The following is a 21,522-nucleotide window of genomic DNA, read 5'->3' on the forward strand; positions in this document are numbered from 1 at the left end:
TCACTAAGGTTAATTAAGGAACAAGATATTCAGATGTCTTGGGTGTGGGTTGGAATACTGGAAAAGTTAATGACAGATGATTATATCTTATACTTCTGTTCCTTCTTGGAAATGAATCAAGAACATCTGGTTGGTAGAATTGCTTTTTTCCTAGGTAAATACTTGATCATTTCACAATTATTCAGCTTTAGTACAAGCCAAATGCACATGAGCTACAATCCATGTACAGAGAAACAACCTACAACAAAGCCAATTTTTCGAACAATAGCAGACAATTAACAGTAGACAACATGCTAAATACTAAAATTAAACATAAACAAAGTGTGTCCAGGCAATCCCTCCTGATTTGCCAATAATTACTGTAAGAGTAAATATACTAAATAAGTAATAGCATGTAGGCCTGTGGAATATTTGAAGAGTTCCAGTGAGTTGGCTAGTGGTTAAAGTATCAACAGATCACGGTGAAACTTAATGTTTACTGACATACTGGTACTATATCAGTCATGATATAGCCTACACATTATAGAACTTTGCTTCATTTATCTCCAAACATAATGAGCACTTATAGAACTATTTAGTAAAACTAGATTTAGTAAAATTTGAAGCTATGGAATTATTTAAGGCTTGATTGTGTTATAATTTTGTAAAATACAAAAAATGTTTTCATAACTAGTAAATATCAAATACATTAATATAAACATACATTTACAAAGCATATGTAGGATAGCACCATATTAGACCATTAAAGTATCATCTCTGACCCCAAATGTTTTACATTTCAGAAATTTATTACGCAGAAGAAAAACAATGTTCATGAAACATTTAGAAAAAAGTGATTACCACACTGATAAAAACATCCCATTTCGCAAACATCTGTACAGTGTGGGCTAAAAACACAAAGACCCAACCAGGAAACAAAATTTCTTTACATAACTCCTCCTCAACAAGACCCCCACTTTTTTTTTTAAAACAAAGTGCTCTTCCCTTAAGTGTATCACTTCATTTCATGTCCATGAAGCGGATGTCCATGATAAGTAGAGTGTGCCTGGGCAGTGGTCGGGGCGCTGGGGACAGCACTTTCATCACCTGTGTCTGAGTGTCCACATTAGTCACCACTATAAAGCCACACACAGGGCTCTCTACGATACCCTTTCTGGCACCTTCCTCTCCGTCCTCGGCACTGCTCACGCTTAGCACATGATACGTGAGGTCTCTCCCCGGTGTCACAGGCACAAGCTTCAGCTGCGTGTCATCCTGAGACATTCCCAGCGGCAAGCAAGAGTCCGGGATGGATGGCGCTCCGATTTTGTAGATGCGGACATCTGAGAAACGCACTTCGTAGGAGAAGGGGTAGAAGGTCACTCCACGGAAGCCGTAGAAATACTCGCGGATCTTCTCATCCCGAGTGTCCCGCCTGCACTCCTTGGAGCGCTCGACCACTCCTCCGGACTTGGGTAGGAGAACAACCCGCACAAAGTGAGGGAGGTCTCGTTTGAGTTCATTGTAGAGCCTCTCATGGTCCAGCACCAGCACCACGTCCACCTCGAAGGCAGAGGCACAGTGGACAAGAGCCTGGTATCCAGAGCCCTTCACCCAGCCACAGGTGTTGATGATGCAGCCACCCACGCTAGCTTTCCTGTTCACCTCACAGCGCTGGGAAAACACCTCAGCTAAGCACGACGTTAGCTACACATTTGGAGAAAAGAGCGGATTAAACTGGGCAGAAAAAAACAAAGAAAATGATGACAATGCAGACTAAAACTGCAGTTGGGCAGTGGGCTTTTGGCTTCATACTGTTAAGCAACATTAAACACTAACAGAATATTTGCTTACTCACCTTATTATAAAGTTTGATATTGGTTCCAGGGGTGGTAGAGCCAAAGTGGTACACCAAAGGAGCCTGTACTGAAAAACCCTCCTCTACATCTGCCGGGCGCTCAATGCACAGTGCCGATACTGTACCAGGTACAGACACCTAAAGAGCAGAAGAAAAATGTACACAATCAACTCTGACACACTAAAACAACAACTTGGTAAACAGCCTTGGTAAATCATGATTTCGTGGACTAATAAAATGTTTATTATGACTCCAATTCATCTTACCCCACTCTGTCCAACATCCAGTTCCACCAATGTTGGCCTCCGGCCGACCCTTACAGCATAGCTTAGTAGCAGACGGCACACTGTTGACTTTCCCACATCTGTAGGTCCAACCACCATCACCTGAGGGATTATTAACGGTCAATTTAAATGTATTCACTGAGATCTAGGAACCTTGCACATGAAGGCTTCTAAAAACAGGAGTGTTTTTCTCAAACCTACCCTCGGCCCCCTCTCGTTGTCCCTCTCTGCTTGTTTTCTCATCTGTTCCAAGGCAGCATGTGTGTTCAGGTAAAGCAGCATAGGAGTATCTTTTGAAACATAAGCCACCTGTGGTGATGTGGGGTAGATGGTGGTTATCTGAACTTTTCAATTGTCAAAGGTCAAACTCAAGAAGAAAATATTCAAAGCGGGAATTGAAACTCCAAATAGAGACCACATTAAAAAAAAGTGCTCACCTCTGGCTTTCCATAAAGATTGACGCTGCAGCCTTGCCAGGTGAAAACTGCAATCTTGGCGCCTGGTCCAAATGTGTACTTCTTGTTGCGGTTCAGCTCTGAGCCAAACACCTCAGCCATGCCTGTAAGGAGCTCCAGCTCCACCTGCTCTACTGCCTCCCCTGCCTCCACCTCAAACCTAAGTTCAGTCTCCTTCTCCAGGTCAAACCTGGTGCTGACCTTCCCAGGAACTGGAACCTCTTCACTGGTCGTTTCCACACCCTCTGTTGCCATGACTGACACGAGAGAAAATGTATGTTACACATACAAGACACTAACGACTTATTTAAAAGATAAGGACAATCATATACTATACAAGTTATCACAATGTCCGGAGCAATGTCAAGCTGCTACAAAAAAATCCTCTTTAATACATTAAAACTTCCTATGTACATCGACGCTTGAAGATATCAAGACTATTGATAAACCTTTGTCAAATGCTTTTCTAAAAAGTTGATTTAACCAGGAAGTGTATTGACACATCATCAATGGCAATGTTACATAAGAGCCCAGGCTAAAATGGTATAACACTGTATTAATTAAGTATTAACCTGAATAAGAATATATACCGTTTATGAACAATATCCACATACTAAAATATAAAAAACGTTGAGAGATGTAAAAGAGTCACGTTATTCAGTTAATGGCTATCGCTAATGATGTTTATGTCACTGTTTGTATGAAAGACAAACTGGGGCTACAAACTACAAAATTGAGTCTTTTTTATTGCCTTTGCATGGTGAATTAAAAAAAGTACAAGTAGTTACTAACTCACAGCCAAAGTGTGAGGAAAAAGTTTACCTTATGGGTTACTTGCATGCATTAAAACAACCAACGCTAGCTAGCAGTTAGCAAGCCGTAGCCGTAACTCAGTCGTATTTTCAGTAAAAAGGATATAAACGCGTCCGATGTCAGTAAACTATTCCCATATTATCAGGTAAAAGTCTACAGGTTAGTTATTTCAGTCTGAAATACTTACTGACTATATTCCAGCTTATCGTAGTTTGAAAAGTAGGTTCCCAACTCTTGAGGCCCAACACCGTGGTTGGTCGCGTGATGATGATGTCACACTGGCTCAACCAATAATGTGCAACGTCGGCTGGAGGCTCGAGCAACACGTTTGAAATGATTATGTATTTGAATTCGTTCGATGTAGGTTTAAAATATAGATCTTTGTCAAATTTATTCAGAGCCCAAAATTAACCCTCCATAAGCCTCGACGTTAAAAAAAAAGAGCATTGCTCACCACGGGAAAACCAAAATAATTATTTGGGATGTCAGTGTGAAATGAGATTATTATCCCAGAATCTAATAACTTGAATAGAAAAAACACACACAATAATTGAGAAGAAAATACACTTTATTTACTAAAAACAATATTTGAAAGCACAATAAACTGTTGACACATATATTGTTTTTTTTTTGTAGAAGCACTTTGCAGTTTAGAAATTTATCAGCTCAGAGACCCTCCACTAGGTGTCCCCATGCATCCAGGAGACGTGAGATGTTGGAGCTTACACCATCAGAGGAGAGACTGGGAAGATCCCATTGGTCTCTCTTCGTCATTTTGCTTCCATGGCGCTCACCTCCTGAACTCATGGCTGCAAACAAGACAAGTCATGCTTCACATAACTCAACAAGCAGTATAGACATGTACTTAGAATTCAGGAATTAAGGTGTATAAAGCAGATCGTGGAGAACAGCAAAGTCATGTTTTAGAAATGGAAACAGAAAATAGAAAACGAGCAGTAATTGGCTCGAGGCTGGCCACTCAAAATAAGACACAAAATGCGGCTTAGAAATGACAAACCTTCACTGGGCGTCTACTCATCTTTCAGAGCCTCCTGCAGAGCAGCGACTATGACATCAGGTGGAGGAAACTTGAGCCTGGCAGGAGGACCCCTCTTTATTCCAGTCCACAGAGAGGTTTCTATAGGGATGTCAAATAAGGAAACCGTGTCACTTGTATGAAGAATTTAGAACATAAGCAATATTATTAATGTATAACCACCTCTACTATAGCATTTCAATAAAATGCTATCAAAACAATTTACGATGTGTGGACTCTTGACATTGAAAAGCAAACAGTAAAGAGCAATGGCCGTACCAAGGTCTTAAATTTGGTGAAAAACAATCACGCTTGTTAACAGTTTGTTCTTTACTTTTTTCACATACTTGACAAGTTAGTTTACAGTTACTGTAAAGTTCATATATGAATTAAATAACATTTTGTGGAACGTCTTAAATTAATGGTTGGAAAAAAAATGTATGTTTCTGAGCATGCACTTTGCTTTAATGACATCATTATTGCGATGAAAATAAAATGAACCGACAGACCGCCAGTCTCCATCTTAGAGGAGCATCTCGTAACCTCAACAATAGTAAAAAAAGAGAGTCTAGAAATAATATGGTTTGTGGTTTCACCTTTGCCTGCATCCAGCAAGGTGATCTCAAAGCATTTCCTGCGAGGTTTCTCCGGGTTGAGGACCACAATCAGTTCAGGATGGACAGCCAGGAGGGCAGATTTCACCTCCTCGGCATTACGCCCATACACCCGTCAGCTCTTACTGCCAGAAAGAACAGACCAACCAGCAGGTGGAAGTTATGAATATGGAGTGGGCCTGCATGTGATAAAACAACTATGTAGATCTATTCAAGCACCATCCTTTAGTACAACTTTAAAGTTACTTTCCTCAAATACCACAATTGTACACTTCTATTCAACTAGTTATGGGAAAAATGTCTTCAAGCAGTAAATAAAAACACTTAAGAGAAGTTGCAGTGTTAATGCTTTATAAGGAGTCTTGACGCAGTAACATCGAAATGAAGTCTACCGTGTGTGTCCATCATAAAGAGCTCAAATGTGCCTACATTCTGCTTCAAACGATGGCATTTATTTTGGGGGGTAATAGTCCCAAAGTAAATTAAATGAGAAAGAGTGTGGGAGTAAATCTGGTCAAGTCTCACACCTTCTTTCAACCTTATATCCATTGCTTCAAGCACATTGCGTCACTTCCGTGCTGGTGACGTAACGCCTTCCAACTGTAGCTATATGCCTTAAAGCATTGCAGTGCTTTATTTGATTAGAGTTTCTCACCAGTGTTCAATGACCACCTTTGGGTCTCTGTCCTTATTCTCCCCGTCTCCTGTGTCCTTCTTCTCCTCCACGAATAGTTTCTCCTCTTCTGCCTCCTCAACCTCCGCTTTGCGTTTCGTTCCACGACGACCTGAAACGCACGTCGGTGTTACGTTTGTTTTCATTTCGCGTTTAATGCTTAGAACGCTGACCTGCTGGGACATTTTTAAACACAACACACTGTTTAATAAATAAGTGATTAGCAGCGTTAAAACAATTAAAGACACTTCTGTGACGTGTTTTTACTCGCTTCATTAAAATCTTAGCTAGCGCGCGGTGTCCAACTCGTGTATCAACTAACAACAATATGCACTGCATGTATGTTGTGTTGCTCGATGTCAGAGTTAACGTTACATTTCTTCATTATGCATGTCGTAATAACGTTGCACACCGACCTGCTTTTGGCGCCATTGCTGTAACCAAAACCCCGTGCGCCCCTGGACTCTACCAAAGCGGCACTCCGGAAGGGGTTTGGCTGGAACGGAAGAAACCATCACCGGGAAGGTTTAGGTTTTCTATACAGAAACATATACACACAGTTTTATGGGTTTAAAAAACAAACATTTTTGTTATTGCATCTACGGTAAGTAGATAGCCCATCAATCGTTGTTGTTGACAACTCTTTGTAGGAACGTGACAGCTTCACATATAAGCCACTTTTCTGGCATTTATTTTGTTCACAGCAATTGTATCTCAATATATTTGAAAATGGTATAAAATGTAACAATTTTACATTTGAAATAAAACACTTTTGATTCACAGATGGCGTGTTTAGATTCCTAACTCATCAGACTCTTTACCCCTCATTTCTTTGCGTCATCCCATTCAGCTAAAACCTAGACACACTCTGAGATCAAGTTCCCCTTCTGGCGGTTTCAGCTGGAGATCTGTGTGATGTCCTCCCCCAGCAGCGGGACAGATGAACGCAGGCCCCAAGGGTTGCGCTTCCGTGTCCTCAAAGTATTTGCAAGATTCCCGGTGGCAGACTTGTGTGAGACGGCAGCAAGATACTTGAAACGAACAACAAGAGAGGAAACACATGTAGAGCAACACATGCAGTCAATACCAAATGTGGTGTCACAGGAACGGCAATATGGAACACACTTGTCTTCAGTCGGGAACATTTTTGGGCCCTCAAAAACAGAATGGCCAGAGCGCACGTCACAAGCTGCGTCCGTGCCAACGAACATGGGCTATGCGACCTCCCGGAGCGAGGCGGCGTGACTGACTCACAGGCGCTCATACAATAGCTGTTCTTTTGTTCACAACCAACTCAAGACCCACACTTCATCTTGGCCGTGCTGTCACTATGCTTGTCCCAGCCATATGATTAAATCTTTCACTGAGTATGTCACTCTCACTGAAACGGGGCAGACACAAAGACGCAGCGAATTCTCTGATGTCTTTGGGTCCCAATCTGTCTTCGACGTCTGTTGCTGTGTGTATTTTTAGCCGTGTGCGTAAAGCCTCGCCAGCGCCCAGACGGTTGGACAGATGTGGCCTGTCTTCACCCCGCGATCCCCTCTCTCTCCTCCAGCTGACTCAAGGCCGGATGCAAAGAGCTCCCGCACGCACCCACATATATTTCTGTGGGTACACAAATGTGGGAACACGACACTACACAGATATTTGATTCATAAATCCATTTTTTTCATGTAGGTTTGACGCTTTCTACAATCTTATATCTTCTGATTCTTCAAGGGTCTCTTTTTCATTTGATTTTTGTTCATTTTAATTTAATAGTCGGATCAGTGATGAAAGTTTTCCCTGAAATCACACTCTCTGGTACAGTGGCCAGCAATATGCACTAATATTAAAGTTAGTGGCAATCATATTTAAGGAAGAAGAAGCAGGGACCTCCGGAAGGTTTCCTCTGGTGGGCCTTCTGACGTTCTCACCGTGTCGCACACACGAAAGAGGACCTCGTGTGTTTCGAGGACGTCCGAGCGCAGAAACGCTTTCAGAAGCTGCAGGAGAAACAGGCCGTGGACAGCAGGGAGATGAGTAAGCCCAGGGTTCGATGCAATTAAGTGAGTAAAAACCCACTCATATGTGGCTCAGACTCCCACGGTGTGTTTGACCAACATCTACTCTGTCTCTCGTCGGTGGAGAAGATGCCTCCGCGAGGAAGAAAAGGGAATCCATTAAAAGTAGCTTGGAGCAGGGAACCTGGGACATGCAGGTGTGTGGAGGGTTTTTTAACCGTAGCTGCTTCTGCTTCTTTTTTACAAAGATAATACGTGATGCTAATATGATTTATTTGCAGTCCAACCAAGCAGATACTTCTCTGTATATTTAATTTCACGGCAATCTCAGATCTGTCTTGTGACGCTGTGGGGAAACCATTGCTCCAGGTTGGATTTTTGACAATCTCAGGAGCATAACACCTACAAACAGAGCGAGGGTTGTGTTGGCAGCAGGTAGAGTCCAAGATATAATGAAGAAAGTAACTCTAGCTGTAGGTCTAAAAACAGGCAGGTAACAGTTCACGGTAAGAATGCTAAACATTTAAGAAAGCAAAGGCTGGAGTGGATGCAACCCGATAAGGCCTCCTACCTGACACTGAAACAGGGAAAATCTGAGTAGATGAACTATATGTGCAATGTTTTTTTGAGAATTGTAATTCAGCGTTCTATTTTTCACTATACTTAGATATTGTGTCTGGATGCAGCTCAAATGTTCTATATTTGTTTAGATTGATTCACAAGAATAAAAATATTTTTAGGTTATGAAAACCAGTATCATGAAATAAAACAAATGAGTTAAAAGCAACTTCATTTTCTTCTCTTTTTGGGTTTCTTGTTAATATCATTTTGGAAAATATTGCTTTGGGCTTTTATCCAGTAAGACACACAAACAAGCGAAGAGCTCATTATTTTCCTTAGAAGGTGAAGTCTCCATGTAGCGTGAGAATAGTCAGTGCTTTAATGATTTATTCACTCGTTTCGTACCTCTTCCGTTTGGTGAGTCATGAGGAGCAGAGGTTCATGTTTCCACACACTGGACAAGTGACCTGCTGGGTGCAATTGGTGCTGGAAATAATTTTCATTAATTATGGATGTCACGTTGAAAGCAGCATTGTACTTTACATTGTATTAAATTGGTACAGGGTAAACGCTGGTGAATAACCCATTTCATCCTCCTGACGTCAGGGCGGGGGGTTTGCTCCTTCCTATGCAAGTAAAAACGTCAGCAAACACGCAAACAATCACGTCAACTCACACAAGCCAACAAATAAAAAGCTCGGCGGCCAAGACAAGAATAACCATGTGGGGGAGATTTTCTGACAGGCAGGCAGAGAGAGAGAGAGAGAGAGAGAGAGAGAGACAAGAAGAAAGAAAGGGAGATAAATGTGATAGGGATTCAGACAAAGACTGAGCGACAGCATGTGAAGAGCAGGCAAACACACAAAAGAGAGGAAGTAAGGCAGAGGCAAGAAGAACGGGCTCGAGAGTTGGGGGGAGAATGAGTGGGCGCAGCGTTGGATCATCAGCGAGTTCTGATGACTTCAGAGGAATTCTCTGTGCTAATGGTCTGGTTGTGTTCCTGCGCCGGATAAACAGCAAAGACGTCCCGTGGCCGCGCAGGCAGCTGCTCGCAGGCCTCCTCGCCTACACTTTTGCCGTAAAACAGTAGCACAGGAAGGCCAAGTTTTCGATGTGCATGTCCCGAGGTGGTTTACCCTGGCAGGTTAAGCTGCAAGTCGGTCATTACTGCCTCCTGCACATTTACGTGAAATTATGAGCTATAGTTTTTTTTTACTTAAAGTGAAGACTGCCTCCGAAGCTGTTTTATGGATGTTTTTTTCGCCATGCCATTGGTCATAATGTTCAATATTTGTGATTGTTTTCACAAATAATATCCATAAAAAGTCCAAACCCACATGAGGTGAGACATTGGAGACATTTTATGCAATATAGTTATTCGCCATCCGCTGGTAGTAATCATCTCATCTCACTCAACAAACAACAAAAAATGTTCAACAGATCCTTCAAACCGCTAACAACTAATGATAAAAAAGAGACAATATACTCCTTGTATTGTTCTAATATTGTGAATAATTGTGGGCCCACATATGGCTTCATTGAAAGAGCACATTTCTTTTCCACTGCTGATTGTCAGATGTTTCTGTAGTGTTTATCGGGGTCACTTCAACTGAACTGCGAGATGCGAGCAAGGGTGCACAATACCTTGCTTGCTGTGAGGATTTGTGTAGTTGCTCGTTGTTGTCTTCATCTCTCCTCCTCCCCTTCCCTGTTTTCCCTTGCAGGCGCACCCGCACTCAATCACAATCACCCCCTCTATAAAGACATGGTCCGCTCAACAAGCCGGCGCCAGAGTATTCCGTCGAGCTTCCGTCTCCATGGATCCTCCAGCCAGCCTGCACCCTGCCGCTCCAGCCGGCACCTGCCCACACAGTCAATGAACTTACCTTTGTTCACTACCTGCTCCTCTGTGTCTGCTTTGGGGTCCGAACACCACCACAAACCCTAACACTTGCATCTCAAAAGGAAACCATGAAGCTCAACACTAGCATGTTTAAAGCTGATGCTTCTGCACACAGGACAATCCACAAATCAAACCCTTCCTTGGCACTCTTCATTCATTAATTGGTTAATTAACAGTGATGTAATAATGTCTTCTTTGTAATCCAAATGTGCATGTTAGATTGGAGGAAATGAAAAGTTGAAAAGCTGGCTATGGAGAATAATATACACTATGAGGGTTTGACTTTTAACTGGGAGAAGTGTGGAAACTTTAGTCACAGAAAAAAAGAGAGAAAAGAAGAACAAACGTGAGGTGTGAAAGTGATGAATGATATGTGCGCTTGGAGATAAGAACGATTAAAGGGCTGTCCAGCCAAATTTCTCTGACCTTTATCACTTGTTTGTGTAAGTATTTATTTGCACATTTAAGTTAATCAACACATTACTGTATGCATCATTATCATGGCATTAGCTAATCTGTTGAGGGGGTGTGCTGATTCCAGGACACATCGTCACATTTTCATCCTGGCGTGTTCCCCATTCATCCCCTTCCCTGAATCATACCCTCTCTCACACACACACACGCACACACACACACACACACACGCACGCACACACACACACACACACACACACACACACACACACACACACACACACACACACACGCACACACACACACACACACACACACACAGGCTCATCATAATAAGGTCCAATATAGCTGCCTTCTGTTTGGTGAGAAAAGTGACTAGGGCGAGGAGGGAAAGCAGTTGAGATTGGTGACCTTCACCTAACACACCCACAATGTCACGTTGGATTTATTACACTTTGACGTACTTGTGTACACACACTCACACATACACACGCACACACACACTTACAAATATCACCTCCTTTTTTTTAAGAGGCTTGGCAGAAGCACCATGACTCTTCAAAAAAAGAAAGTCCAGTCTGCGATACAGCTGTCGAGTTTCAAAACGAACGACTGCTCTGATGATACTGAACATATTCATGCTCATGATTCTCTCATTTTACTGGGATTTTATTGTGAAACTTTAAAATATTTCAATTTTCACTTGGCAAAGGTTTGTTTTGTGTATATATTGTGTGAGTGCTCTGTGAAAAAAGCAACGAAGCGCCCCATTCTCTTTTGTTTTCTTCTTTATTTCAATTCAAACAAAACATTTTTCCAACAGATTTTTGAAAAATACATGATTGACCAGTGTCACAGCATCCTTTTTGTGTAGAAACTCATTTACAGTGTCGCTTGAACGTTTTAACTTTCTATCATTTAGGATTGAAAAGGAACGTCATGAGCGAGATGAAAAATGCAGATCACAGTCAGGTCGGACTGGCATCCTGATGAACAGATTGCCCATGAACTCAAACACACAGTGGAGTCAGAAAGGTTATCTTATAAAGTAGAGCTTTAATATGAAAAAGATGATTTGATGTATGACAGCTTGATCGTCCATGTGGTCTAATAGTGGTCTGTGATACCATACAATACAAAAATTGGATGAATATGATGGATTTAAATAATAAAATAAATGGATTTGTCCTCATACATTTCTGAAAAAGTACAGTTTTTTAACCATTTAAAGTATATCACCTATAATCCAACAGGAGCCAAAAGAGAGATACCTGAGGCTTCATATAACACAAAGGGCTGTAAAGGATTTGCCTTGTGTCACACAATGGTTTAAGAGAAGACCCAATCAAAGAGACCAGAAAACACAGCGGGCGAAAATGGAGTTTCCACTTTTCAACAGTTTGCCTTCCATTTACAACCCAGGTATCTCTTCTATCACCACAAGCTGTCCTTCATTGAATGGTACTGAAATGAAGAGTACAAAATCCAGCTAGTCTTAAATGCAGAGTAGTTTAGGATGGGATATGTACAGTGATGGTGCGTGGTATGTACAAGAGTGGGTGGTGGTGGTTTGATTGCACCTTTGTGTTTTGAATCTGAAGGAGAAAGGAGAGCTGCTCTCGACTGCAGTTCTATTGATCCTCTCCACATTCTCTGCCTTTGAAAGCATATCTTAGGCCTATATTCGTATTGATTTACTTTTCAATTGTGCCTGTATTTTCTACTTTTTATTTCATCACATGTCACTTTCTCATTGACCGTCACTTTCACGATGAAAATGATCAGTAAGAGACAATGTAAGCAGTGAGTGGATAGTGTGCTCTTGATATAGAAAATAGCTGATGATCAATGATCCCCAACGCCTGCGTCGTTTACAGCTGATATTAAAAAACATATGGAGACATCACCAACTGTTTCTGTGAATATAGTGTTCTATCCTTTCCTCGTGTTGTGGTAGGTTTCGGCCTTTTCGCCGCCTCTATCGGAGTCAGTTGCGATGGTCTGAGCCCTACTTTTTGAAGCCTGTACTCGTCAGCAGCAGCTACTTCAACATTGAATTTCTGCCCTGCTCTACATCAGCTCAACAGCTCCCTGCTGGCTCGCCTGTCTGTCACCTGCATCAGTGTAGCTCCTCCTGCGAGTTCGAGGAGGTAACTGAAAGGAATTACGTTTTTTGTTAAGAGTCGGGAAAGAGCCCAGGGAGAAATCAGAGGGGAAAAAAATGTAGTGGAGGAGAGAAGAGTTCAGCCAAAAAGGAAATGGAGGGAGAATCTGACGATGCAGAGGGAGAGGAGGTGGAGGAGGGACGGGGTGCTGGGAATGGAGGAGGATGAGGGGAAGGCTCGGTTGTTATAACCTGGCGGGCACTCCAGATCAAAGCAGGGAACGGAGGCATCTTCGTTTCCGTAGTTGGCCCAGTATTCTTCTTGGTCCAGCTTGGGGAGTGCCACCTCATCCTCCGACAGCTCGTACTTGGAGGAGAAGGTTTCGGAGGGGTTTTTGGGGAGGTACTGAGGCTTACCCAATGCCTCAGTGGTCTTCCTGTACGAGGCCTTGGATGAAGATGCGGGCTTGTGCTTGGAGAACCACCAGCGGGTCTTGGTGCTGAAGGTTTTCGTGGTGGTTCCTGCCAGGGAGCCGGGGTCAGGCAGAGGGCAGAGGGCGAAGTCCATCTCCCTGAGGAATCGGAGGTCCTGGCCACGACGGTGGGATGGTGAGGTGCACATGAGCTCGGAGGAGGAGATGCGCGCCTTGCGGAACCACTCCCAGAGGGTTTGAGCCTCACAGCCGCAGGACCAGGGGTTGTCATTGAGGCGGAGGAACTGGATGCCTTGGGTGTCTTTCATGGCCTGGCCTGGCAGCTCAGCCAGTGAGTTGTTGTACAGGTAAAGGATGGTCAGGCGACCCAGGTCGCGAAAAGCCCGGCGGTTGACCTGCCTGACTCGGTTGTCGTGGAGAAGGAGGCGGTCCAGGTTGACCAGGCCTCTGAACACATTCTCAGAAAGGGCTCGGATGCGGTTTCCATGCAGGAAGAGGTGGTTGAGATTGACGAGATCTGAGAAAAGGTCATCCTGCAGAAAGTGGAGCTGATTGTCCTGGAACAAAGAGCAAATACAAGAAGATTTAGAGCTTTGGAAAAGTCAATCAAATGTTACCGGAGGAAATAAAACTCTACCATAACATATATGTACACTTGGGATATCTCCCATCTGAAGATAGCCCTCCGGTGGCCACACGGACCTCTGCCAACTGAATGTGGGAGAGATTGTTCTTGGCAGGGAACTATTGTCTGATTGGAACAGAGCTTCATGTGTTAGATTCAAGGAGGCTACAAAAGCTGAGGCTCAACAGAGATCATGCCTTGAAAAAAAAACATGCAAGCCAATTTCCATAGCAGCAAACGGACTATTTATCTGTTTTGCTCATTAAACCTCAAAACAACTCTGTTCTGACGATTTGGAGTCCACTCACTTTGCAATCTTTCTGCGTCATTAGCTCCTTTCAATAAATCTGAAGGAAATATGTTCTGCTTTGTTAATCCAATGAGGCAAAGTGCAAATTGAACCTGAGATCGCCCCCACTGGATTATGAGTGTTTAACATGCAATATTTATGTACATATCATCTCTATTTGCCACAAATCCCTGAACCTGCTTAAAACAATTCATCACCTTGCACTGTGTAAACATGTCCACTTTGTGTGTGGATGATTATTCTGCATCTTGGCAACTGATAATAAAAAAATGACAACATCAACATGTCTAAAAACATATGCATTGTGTGTGTGTGTGTGTGTGTATGGTTTACCTGCAGGTAGAGGAATTGCAAGCTGTACAATTTGAGGAAGAGGTCACGGGGAAGAGCTGCCAGCTTGCAGCGATGCATGTGCAAGCTCTGCAGCTTCTCCAAGCCCCTGAAGGCTCCCCCTTCCAAGCGCTGTAACGGATTATCTCCCAAATCCAGCTCCTCCAGCACCCTGAGGTTACTGAAGGCGCCGGCCTCGATCCATGTGATGTTGTTGCCATAAAGCCAAAGCACCTGTACAGCATGAATAGCAAATGATGTAATTAGAAATGAGGAAAAAAAAGACCAACAACAATGTCTTCAATAATTGCTGGGAAATTCAGCAGATGGACACACTAAGCCATTTTTACCTGTGTCTCAAAGCCAAAAGAGTCCGCACGCAGTTCCGTGATGCGGTTGTTCTGCAGGAAAACCCGCTGTGAGTCATACGGCACACCAGCCGGCACTATGGTGATGTTCTGGGACTGGCAGCTGACCGTCATGGGCGAAGGGTAACACACACACAGCTTGGGACATGCTGATACCCCGCCCGACTTCACCACCACCAGCCACAGTATCAGCCACAAAGAAAGTCCACCTGTAGAGAGAGAGAGAGAAAGGGGGGCATCAATTCTCATTACAAAAAGTGGCACCAGTCTTTTTTTCACTGTCGGCAGTGGGGTTTTTTTTTACCACTGCAGTTGGGTCACACGTGACTTGTTGATGGCCCCCTGAAACTTTGGTGTTCATGTATAATTCACCAGGTTACATCAAAGAAATCATTCACCCACTCATAGCCACCTCAGCACGTTACAAAAGTGTGTTGTGGCAGTGTTTCATAACTCTGTATCTAATGCAGAGGGCATGCGTAAAACTGGCAACCGGAGCCGGATCAGTTTCGGTTCTTATCAATATTGCAACAGCTTTTTTGCACAGCTCGGATGACGGCGTGCCGAGGTGTGCACCAAATTAAAAACAACACGCATGTAATAATAATGAGGTTCCCATTCATCCCTTTGCGCAAGATTTTCCATTGGCTCACCTCCTGACCTTTCAAAAGGGATGGACTATTAGCAGCGCTGGATGCTGTTGCAGAAAAGGAGACTTTGCAATCTTTTGTGCATCTTATTCAATTAATTTGATTGATCTGATCTTTATGCGAAAAACAGGAGAGATTGAATATCGAAGTCTTGATACATTACAGGCCAAATATAGAGATTAATTTCATCACGTGCTGTAGACGTTTTCTATAGAGGACGATGACGCATACATGCAAAATGTCAAATCGTTGTACTAAAATGCTCCACATGTGTGCCGTATCCTTTGATGAGTCCCAGATTGGTAAGACCCACACAACTGAAAATCGGGATTTCAAATTAAATGGACGTTGAACAACGTGCGCAGCTTAGTTAACCATTTAAATGAGGCATATTTGCATTTTGACTGCGCGTAAAATCACCACCTGGTCTTCAAATCCAGTCGTTCTAACGTATTAAGTATTAACTTGATTTACAAAGTTTAAAATAGTAAGTTTCCATAAACGTGTTGCATGTTCGAGAGGACCTCGGCAACACAAGTTGAATCAACAACAGCAACTCACCTTTAAAGTTGCGGGCGCCGCAGCGCGTCACGGTGCAACGGGTCACCATCTCGAACCAAAGCCGAAAGCGAGTTAGCCTGCGCGGCGTGTGAGTGCCTGCTCGCTGCTATCTCTGCTGGGGTTCAGCCCTGGTGAACGAGTCGCTGCGCGTTGAGGCAGTGACGTCCCGGAGTCCCGGGAAGCTGTTTATACCCGCGGCAGGGTCGCCGCCCACGGCCGTGGGCAGCGGAGGTTTCTCTCTGCGTCAGCCGGGGAGGAGGAGGACGGGGGGGGGGGGGGGGGGGGGAGTCACCGGAGGAAGAGACAAGAAAGGCAGTGACGGGGCGGGGTTTTTTTGTCACTGTCCTCATTGTTACTGCGTGAGAATGTAACGCATCACTTGTCTGTCAAAGGTAATATTTTAACAATATTATTCATAATGATAAGCCATTTAATTGGCACAATGAAACGCATTATATTAGCAAACACAAAGATGTGAGAACAGGGGAAAAAGCATTTTACGTTTTACCTTTACAGTGAGTGGTTTGTGTGTGGGAGAAAGCCAGTTGAGGAGTGGGATGGCCGGAGGTTTTGGGTGGTACCAAACTAAGAATCTGTGGGTCAAAGGCTACGTTGACTGCGTGACCAACTAAAGGATCGGTGTGTTGGTATCGGACTCATTTGACATTAAAGCCCCAAAATCATCAGCCTCATTGTTGTGTAGGCCGGTGTTGGAGGGAAGCCAAGAGCCGCCTACAATTGAGAACAACAGATGAACATGATGGTGAAAGCAGTGCAGCAAAGCAATCCAACACAACATATGGACCCCATATGTGAGGAGGAGACTATGACAAATATCTGCTACTACACATTACATTCAAGCACGTGTATCTCCAACAAATACCATTCTGCATTTATGAACGAAGACTTGGGTACCAATGAAACATGAACGAAGGATGTGCAAGACAACTTGGTTTTCCCGGAGAAGGTGCGGTGCAGCGTGGGGGCAGGACTCGGAGGTCTTCTGCATGTTGAAAAAGCGTCAGGTGGGCCGCGTTTTTAGTCACAGCTGATTACTCTCATCGCCACACATAGGTCAAGGCCCGGTCCACCATGATGCACGTCGTCTGTTCCAGCGAACAAACACTCACCAAAACCTGCTCAACGGGGAGGGGGGGGGGGGTCATCTGCAAACACAAGCTGTGACCAGCGTGGGGCATCAGTTGGGCGTCTGGAGTCACGTAGTTTATCTGTGGTGTAGGGATTAGTAGATGCAGACAGCTCACCGGTCAGCCGCGAGCCTCACCGGGGGTCTGTGGCACACAGAAGGCTACGTGTGTGAGTGTGTGGGGGTGCATGGTGTTTAATCACGCTGCTCTTGGCCCCAAGGAGACTGGGGGAGGCGGCCAGCTCACCAACTAGACCACATCTTCAGGCCGTGGGACTGTGTGTGCGGGGGCACGTTCTTGGGGCCCTTTGCACAATATTGATCAAGTCTCCAGGCTGACACGTGTGTGTACCTGTATGTGTGGGTTTGTTTGTCGTTTTTTCTATGCGAAATGCATGGGCAAGATGTACACACACCCAACCATGCACATCTCCACCCCCAGATCCCCTTTCTTACATCTTCTCACCAGCCTGCTGGGTCAAAGTGAATCACGGGCACACTGGTATTTACTCAAGTGTGAACACAGCGTGTTCAAGGATTCTGTTGGGATCCCAAAAAAAATGTGTTGCTGACTCCGTCCCCAACACACACACACACACAAACACACACACACACACACGCAAGCACACACATAGAGATAAAAATCTTTTAGGGTTTACTTTTTTGCCTCCTCATAGAACTTGGCCCGGATCACGAATCCACCCTTTCACGCAATACAGAACATGAAAAGTTTCTGTGGCAAAACAGCAAGAAATACTAAACTTTTTGACATTCATCAAATCCAAGCTTTTAAGTGCAACGTGAGGCTGATGTGTGTAAATTGTATGAATCAGACAAAATGTGGGTGTCATTTGGCACAGCGAGGATCGGAAAAGACTTTGTTAATAGAATCATACAGTTGCAGCAGAAGAGAGGCACTGTGTGAGAACAATTAAATAAACATCTGCAGATGTTCTTTAAAGCATCAAATTGTTGTTAAATAAGAGTTTTTAAAACTGCTTGTAGGGGAGAAATTGATTAAGTTATTTTTCAGTCATTTAGAGCGATGCTGCTCTTCATTTTTTACTTCTTAGCTCATATACCAATTATTTAGTATGATGATGATCTAAGTATGATACTTCAAAGCCTCAAATCATTTTCCTACAAACCATCATTTGACACTGTAATAACATGGCTGTGTCCTTGTCAAGTGTCCCAGTAGGGTTGGACAGTGTCACAGTGAGCCAGAATGAACAGTTATTGTCTGTAAAGTCACAATCTGACAAGTAAGTAACTTGGGTCTCCTCATCATTTTGTCCTTTTAGTGTAATGGAAAGCAGCACATTAAAGCTGATCAAGAGACATTTCTACAATTCAATTCAATTCAATTCATTTTATTTTGTATAGCCCAAAATCGCAAATTACAAATTTGCCTCAGAGGGCTTTACAGTCTGTACACATGCAACATCCTCTGTCCCGAAACTCTCACATCGGCACAGGAAAAACTCCCCAAAATATGAAAAAAACCCTTCAATGGGGAAAAAAGGGAAGAAACCTTAGGGAGAACGTCAGAGGAGGGATCCCTCTCCCGGGATGGACAGACTGCAATGGATGTCATGTGTACAGAATTAACAATGTAAAAGATGTACAATACATTCAATTTCTCTAACTGAAATGATACAAGTAATTGCAAGTAGCAGAAGAGGTGTACGGCAGGACCACTGCAGGGACAACCTCCATCAGATCGAACCACCATCCACAGAGGCTTCTGTGGGGAGGGAGAGCAGAAAGATGTTGGTTTTTGATGACAGTAATATGAATCATATTTAAAGTAATGATGATGGCAGCAGCAGGTGTCAGCAGAGCCATGAGCCAGGAGTCAGAACCGGGGTCCGCACGAAACTATGATCCACGGAGACCTGCTAGGCGAGAAAGCACAAAAAACTCCCGGAAAGAAGCTTAATTAGTGATGTACATTAATAAAGCATGGATGATTGTGGGAGGAGAGAGTGAGAGTGAGAGAGGGGCTCGGTGTGTCCTAAGAAGTCCCCCGGCAGTCTAAGCCTAGAGCAGCTTAACTAAGGGCTGGTCCAGGCTAACCTGAGCCAGCCCTAACTATAAGCAATATCAAAGAGGAACGTTTTAAGCTTTATCTTAAATTAACTGACCGAGTCTGCCCCCCGGACTGAAAGTGGAAGCTGGTTCCACAAAAGAGGAGCTTGATAACTGAAGGCTCTGGCCCCCATCCTACTTTTTAAAACTCTAGGAACCACAAGTAGCCCAGCATCTATGGAGCGTAGATGCCTTGTAGGACAATACGGTGTAACAAGCTCTTTAAGATAAGACGGTGCCTCACCAGCAAGTGCCTTGTAGGTGAGGAGAAGTACCTTAAATTCTATTCTTGATTTAACAGGAAGCCAGTGCAGAGAAGTTAATACAGGAGTTATATGATCCCCTTTCTTAGTTCTTGTTAATACACGTGCTGCAGCATTCTGAATCAGTTGGAGAGGTTTAAGCGATTTACAAGAGCAGCCTGATAACAAAGAATTACAGTAATCCAGTCTAGAAGTAACAAATGCATGAACTAGTTTTTCTGCATCACTTTGAGACAGGAAGTTCCTGATTTTTGATATATTCCGTAGATGAAAAAAGGCAGTCCTTGAAGTCTTCTTTATATGAGAGTTGAAGGACATATCCTGGTCGAAGAGAACTCCAAGATTTCTGACGGTGCTGTTGGATACCAGAGCAATTCCATCCATAGAGACTGTATCACGTGACAGCTGACTTCGAAGGCGCTCTGGGCCTATCATGATAACTTTCTACAGTGTTCCTGTTGCTCCAATAAAAATAACAACACACAACCTTCGCAAGACTTTCAAATCTACGGGTGATAAAGACATCTGCGACCGATTCAGTGTGTAAAAAAAGAAAAAAACACCTAACATGTCCCCTCATTAACAGACTGCTGTATCTCCACACCGCCTTCGCTCCCATTTCCGTCACACATTTATTTTTGTAAGTCTGCGTTATTAAAATGCCAAGAAACTGAGGATTTGAGCAACAATGACGCAGATGAACGGGGGGGACTTGTCTACATGCATATGTATCCTGCAGACACACACACACACACACACACACACAACACTCTTCAAAAGGTTGCAGTTGTTCTGTGCTCGCAGCAGGCCTACAAAGAACTTGAGAGAGGCTGTTGTGGGGGTTGCGGTGTCCCTGTTATTTCAGGTTTAAACCCTGCCAGAGAGACGCTTCGGCCTCGTGTGAAACCTCTCCGCCACGAGAAACCACGCGGCAACTCCTCCCCAGACTGCCAAGAGTCTAATGAGTGGAGATGGCAGACTGTGAATCCCGTTTGACACTCAGTCATTAACATCAGTACGGTAAAAGAGTTTTCCCAGATTCTGCAAAAACATTGCAGCCCTGACACATTTCTGATGTCATTATGAACACAATCAGTATAGCAGCAGAGACAGACAGACATTATGCATTCAGTTTCTCTGTCAACAAATGCACAGCAAAGTCTCAACATGCATGTTGGATTTGTAGAAATAAACAAACACAATGAAAAAATAAAAGTGTCTTAAAGTGTTATAGAAAGTAATATTTACATTTACTTTACTACTATGTTCATATCAATAAATGTAATTTAATTTGGGTCAAAGACGCTGCAGGGTTCTAGAAGAGAATTTGGAAAATGAGAAAACAGTACAGTGTATTCTCCACAGCCGCTTCTTGTTCAAGTCGTTAATCGGTCAAATGCCTCTTTTTTTCAGAATGTGTCAGTTTTTTATCGATCTAATCTTCTCCCTTGTTGTTTCCAAACAATGTCCTCATATTTGAATTGAACAAATTGCATCGAACGAATCATTAAACCTTTATGTTCTTCATTCTGTACACATGGATGACATCATTGTACTTCTCCCCTGACATTTTCAGAGGGTTTTGGGACAGAATGTCACATGTGTAGAGATTATATGTTTGTAATACATTTTTGCCATACAAAATTGTAAATTAATTTTTTTTTTTGATCTTTATCTTTAAGAAGTGATATTTATGCATTAAGCCATTTAATAGACAATGATGAATAATAGTTTTTCTCTGATTATCTTTCTTCAGAATTTCAATATCCATAATGTTACCATTTCCCTTATCAAGCCAGGGGCTTTGGCGTCCTCTTCTGGCTGTCTGTTGCAACTACAACTTTGTGAATTGGCGAGTTTTTACTCCAAAAGACCCGTGGAGCTTAATTGATTAATGGTTTCAATATGAATGTGCCATTTTTTACAGAAGAATCACACAATAACGACCGGATTCCATTTAGCTCCTTTGATTTCAAGTATGTGGTGATGTGCGTGCGCAGCAGTGTTTGCAAACGGATGCCTTTGCCACATGAAAATCTAAGA

At 43.3% G+C, this 21,522-nt stretch overlaps 3 protein-coding genes across 4 annotated transcripts; all 3 read right to left on the reverse strand.

The window, feature by feature from the left end:
- Positions 1 to 142: 142 nt before the first annotated feature.
- clp1 (cleavage factor polyribonucleotide kinase subunit 1) lies at positions 143 to 3,691 on the reverse strand. The gene is made up of 6 exons (XM_037462603.2): positions 3,577 to 3,691; positions 2,559 to 2,833; positions 2,323 to 2,430; positions 2,104 to 2,223; positions 1,838 to 1,975; positions 143 to 1,686 (listed from the first exon to the last, which is right to left on the reverse strand). The coding sequence occupies exons 2-6, from the start codon at positions 2,829 to 2,831 to the stop codon at positions 1,000 to 1,002; spliced, it is 1,326 nt and encodes a 441-aa protein (XP_037318500.1). The 5' UTR covers positions 2,832 to 2,833; positions 3,577 to 3,691; the 3' UTR covers positions 143 to 999.
- Positions 3,692 to 3,939: 248 nt separating this feature from the next.
- On the reverse strand, positions 3,940 to 6,248 carry selenoh (selenoprotein H). Of its 2 annotated transcripts, none has more exons than XM_037459611.2 (5): positions 6,129 to 6,248; positions 5,695 to 5,824; positions 5,022 to 5,164; positions 4,408 to 4,527; positions 3,940 to 4,198 (listed from the first exon to the last, which is right to left on the reverse strand). In XM_037459611.2, the coding sequence occupies exons 1-4, from the start codon at positions 6,142 to 6,144 to the stop codon at positions 4,421 to 4,423; spliced, it is 396 nt and encodes a 131-aa protein (XP_037315508.1). In that variant the 5' UTR covers positions 6,145 to 6,248; the 3' UTR covers positions 3,940 to 4,198; positions 4,408 to 4,420. The 2 variants fall into 2 exon arrangements, with proteins under 2 accessions (XP_037315508.1, XP_037315507.1); XM_037459610.2 differs by lacking the exon at positions 6,129 to 6,248 and adding an exon at positions 5,984 to 6,106 and having other exon boundaries at positions 5,695 to 5,885.
- A 5,118-nt stretch (positions 6,249 to 11,366) lies between these two features.
- rtn4rl2b (reticulon 4 receptor-like 2b) lies at positions 11,367 to 16,172 on the reverse strand. Its single transcript, XM_037462492.2, has 4 exons — positions 15,979 to 16,172; positions 14,750 to 14,976; positions 14,403 to 14,633; positions 11,367 to 13,691 (listed from the first exon to the last, which is right to left on the reverse strand). Exons 1-4 carry the CDS (start codon positions 16,025 to 16,027, stop codon positions 12,840 to 12,842), a joined length of 1,359 nt encoding a protein of 452 aa, XP_037318389.2. The 5' UTR covers positions 16,028 to 16,172; the 3' UTR covers positions 11,367 to 12,839.
- Positions 16,173 to 21,522: the final 5,350 nt, after the last annotated feature.

Source organism: Pungitius pungitius, chromosome 2 (genome assembly GCF_949316345.1).
Source record: "Pungitius pungitius chromosome 2, fPunPun2.1, whole genome shotgun sequence".
Classification (NCBI taxonomy): domain Eukaryota; kingdom Metazoa; phylum Chordata; class Actinopteri; order Perciformes; family Gasterosteidae; genus Pungitius; species Pungitius pungitius.

Bases quoted from the DNA above. Each gene is read 5' to 3' on its own strand.
- rtn4rl2b (XM_037462492.2), bottom strand. From the start codon at position 16,027: ATGGTGACCCGTTGCACCGTGACGCGCTGCGGCGCCCGCAACTTTAAA. The intron at 14,977-15,978 runs GTGAGTTGCTGT...CTCTCTCTACAG, and splicing joins CGGCGCCCGCAACTTTAAAG to GTGGACTTTCTTTGTGGCTG. The intron at 14,634-14,749 runs GTAAAAATGGCT...CATGCTGTACAG, and splicing joins CTTTTGGCTTTGAGACACAG to GTGCTTTGGCTTTATGGCAA.
- clp1 (XM_037462603.2), bottom strand. From the start codon at position 2,831: ATGGCAACAGAGGGTGTGGAAACGACCAGTGAAGAGGTTCCAGTTCCT. The intron at 2,224-2,322 runs GTAGGTTTGAGA...ATAATCCCTCAG, and splicing joins ACAACGAGAGGGGGCCGAGG to GTGATGGTGGTTGGACCTAC. The intron at 1,687-1,837 runs GTGAGTAAGCAA...CCAAATGTGTAG, and splicing joins ATATCAAACTTTATAATAAG to CTAACGTCGTGCTTAGCTGA.